Source organism: Haliotis cracherodii, unplaced genomic scaffold (genome assembly GCF_022045235.1).
Source record: "Haliotis cracherodii isolate W230 unplaced genomic scaffold, xgHalCrac1.p SCAF_20, whole genome shotgun sequence".
Taxonomy (NCBI): Eukaryota; Metazoa; Mollusca; class Gastropoda; order Lepetellida; family Haliotidae; genus Haliotis; species Haliotis cracherodii.
Window position 1 is genome coordinate 8,095,792 of NW_027266276.1, and position 2,662 is coordinate 8,098,453.

The 2,662-nt window shown below is 38.1% G+C and overlaps 1 protein-coding gene across 1 annotated transcript; it reads left to right on the forward strand.

The window, feature by feature from the left end:
* The first annotated feature begins 212 nt into the window (after positions 1-212).
* LOC139470286 (integrase/recombinase xerD homolog) lies at positions 213-1,380 on the forward strand. The gene has a single exon (XM_071252646.1). The coding sequence runs from the start codon at positions 299-301 to the stop codon at positions 1,076-1,078; it is 780 nt and encodes a 259-aa protein (XP_071108747.1). The 5' UTR covers positions 213-298; the 3' UTR covers positions 1,079-1,380.
* Positions 1,381-2,662: the final 1,282 nt, after the last annotated feature.

Sequence of the window (2,662 nt, forward strand, 5' to 3'; positions counted from 1 at the left end):
GAATATTTGGTATTGAGCATTTGCATTTTAACATGTTGGCGTTGAAAATGCAATTTTGATGTTTATGTTTACAGATGTGTTTACTCGTGTTTATGTTTCTGAGTCGGAGATGTTGCCTGGAACTGCCAGGGATCTAGCTGACCAGATTCCGGACTTGTTGAATTGTGCTCGAGCTGATTCTACTAGCAGGAAGTACCATTACGGATTTAAAGCGTGGCAAAGGTGGGCTAATTCAAACAGCATATGTGTAGACGTGCCTGTTCAGCCTTTGCATTGTGCTATTTATCTTGTTGCTGTAATGCAGCGTAATGATTCGTTTTCATCAGTTCAGACTGCGTTTTATAGCATACGCCATATGCATAATTTGTTGGGACTGCCAAGTCCGACAGATAATTCTCTTGTTCGAAATGTTCTTGAGGCTGCTAAGAGAAAGCTTTCGAAACCCAAATGTAAAAAAGAACCAATTACTGTAGGTATTTTAGAGAAATTGGTTGATGTTAAGCAACACAGCGATTGCTTGAAGGATATTCGCATTGTTGCTATGAGTTTAGTTGCTTATGCCGGCTTTTTGAGATCTGCTGAGCTTCTCAATTTGAAGAGATGTGATATTATTTTTTACGAATCTTATATGACAGTGTTTATTGAGAAATCGAAAACTGATATGTATCGAGATGGTGCCTGGTTATTAATAAGCAGAACAAGAGGGAAGCTATGCCCGGTTTCTTGGTTAGAAACATATGTTGAAGCGGCTTGTATTGATAATGAGTCACAAGAGTATCTTTTCAGAAACTTATCAAAGTGTAAGACATCTTACGTCTTAAGAAAACAAAATTCAAGTATGTCATATACTCGTTTGAGGGAAGAGTTTATTGAAGCTTTTGCCCCCTTTGTCAGAGATATATCAAAGTATGGTTTGCATAGTTTGCGTGCAGGCGGTGCAACAGCTGCAGCTAACAATGGTGTCCCGGACAGGATGTTTAAGAGGCATGGTAGATGGAAAAGTGAGAACGCAAAAGATGGATATGTAAAGGATTCAGTGGAACATCGTTTGTCAGTATCAATGTCGTTAGGACTATAGTATTTTATATTATCAGCCCGTTCTTTGAATCTCGAGTTGTGGTGCACTGCATAGCAATCCAGAAAGTGTTCTGTTATTTGTTGTATTGGAAGGTGATATATAGGAGAAATATTATTTCTTTCGTTTGAGGTACGAATAAGAAAGAAATTACTTTCTCCTACCGTAGGAAAATACAACATGGTGTTGTGTAATAGTAGAGGGCGCTTATAAGGGGCTATATAAGGTTAAGCATGTATAGAGTGGTCATTCTCGCTTGCAGTGCGCCACTGAAAACTTTACTTTTATTAATGATTGTTTCTAAGTTGCAGTATGTGCGGTAAACGGTGTTAACCATGATGGCCTGTCGCCCACGAGGTATGTCGCAAAAGATGGAGGCTTGTCGCCCTGAGAATGTCACAAACATGGAGGCTTGTCGCACCGAGAAACTGATGCCTGTCGCATGTAAACAGCAGCTCGTTGCTCATAATATTTTATTATCACTGATTATGGCTTGTTGCCTTTTGTAGGGCTCGTTGCCACGTATATTTGAAGCTCGTCGCGTTAATCGAGACTCGTCGTCAGTATTTGTATATTATCAATTTGTTCAATGTCATATGTTAGATATTGGGTATATCATGGATGTCCAATAACTGAGATATATGTAAATGTGATATTAATGTTGAATTAAACGGTGAGTTGTGGTGCACTGCATAGCAATCCAGAAAGTGTTCTGTTATTTGTTGTATTGGAAGGTGATATATAGGAGAACTGTGAACTTTCCTGTTATGAGCTGTAGGTATTTTGGCATGTAGGCGTTTTGAGAGAACCCCTGCTCTACAGCATATTTACAATTCTTTCGTGCGTATGTGTATTATGATAATAATAATAATAATAATAATAATATAGTTTATTACAGTGTCATGTGTTACAAAGTAATACAACATTTAGCACATACTTAAAATACAAACACCAGGCCTCAGAGGGCCGAAATGACACCTTAAGATATTACAAATATTAAAATACAATTAGAGATAAAAAGTAATCATGCACATTCTTAATATCTACAGATACACATATTCACTAACACAATCACATAATGCATGCATGCACACACACACACACACACACACACACACACACACCCAAACACATTCAGATATCCCCCACCCCTCACTCGAGACACACACACACACACACACTCAACCTCACTCACAAATACACCCATACCCCAATTCCTGCATCTACACACACTCCATATCCTTTCTTCTCACCGTACCAACATTCATATCTCCTATGTATCACGGCAACACTGAGAAAGGTAAAAAAAATATTCAATGTGGATGAACGAGGAGTCAGACACTGATTTTTTGATTGAGATAAATCACTTTTTTGCAAGTGAAGATTTTTGCGTCCAATTCACCAAAACAATCATAGCATTGCAATACCAGTTAGGATACTGAGTGAACTCAAATATTAAGGAGAAATATTAATAAATCAGTGGTTATATATCTAAGTGAACACATCTCAGTGAAAAGAGTTAAATATAACCAGATTTGCGTCACGTAACAACAATCCGCATATCAAATGAACACCGCATGTCGAGCC

Coding starts and splice junctions, on each gene's coding strand:
- LOC139470286 (XM_071252646.1), top strand. CDS start 299: ATGCAGCGTAATGATTCGTTTTCATCAGTTCAGACTGCGTTTTATAGC.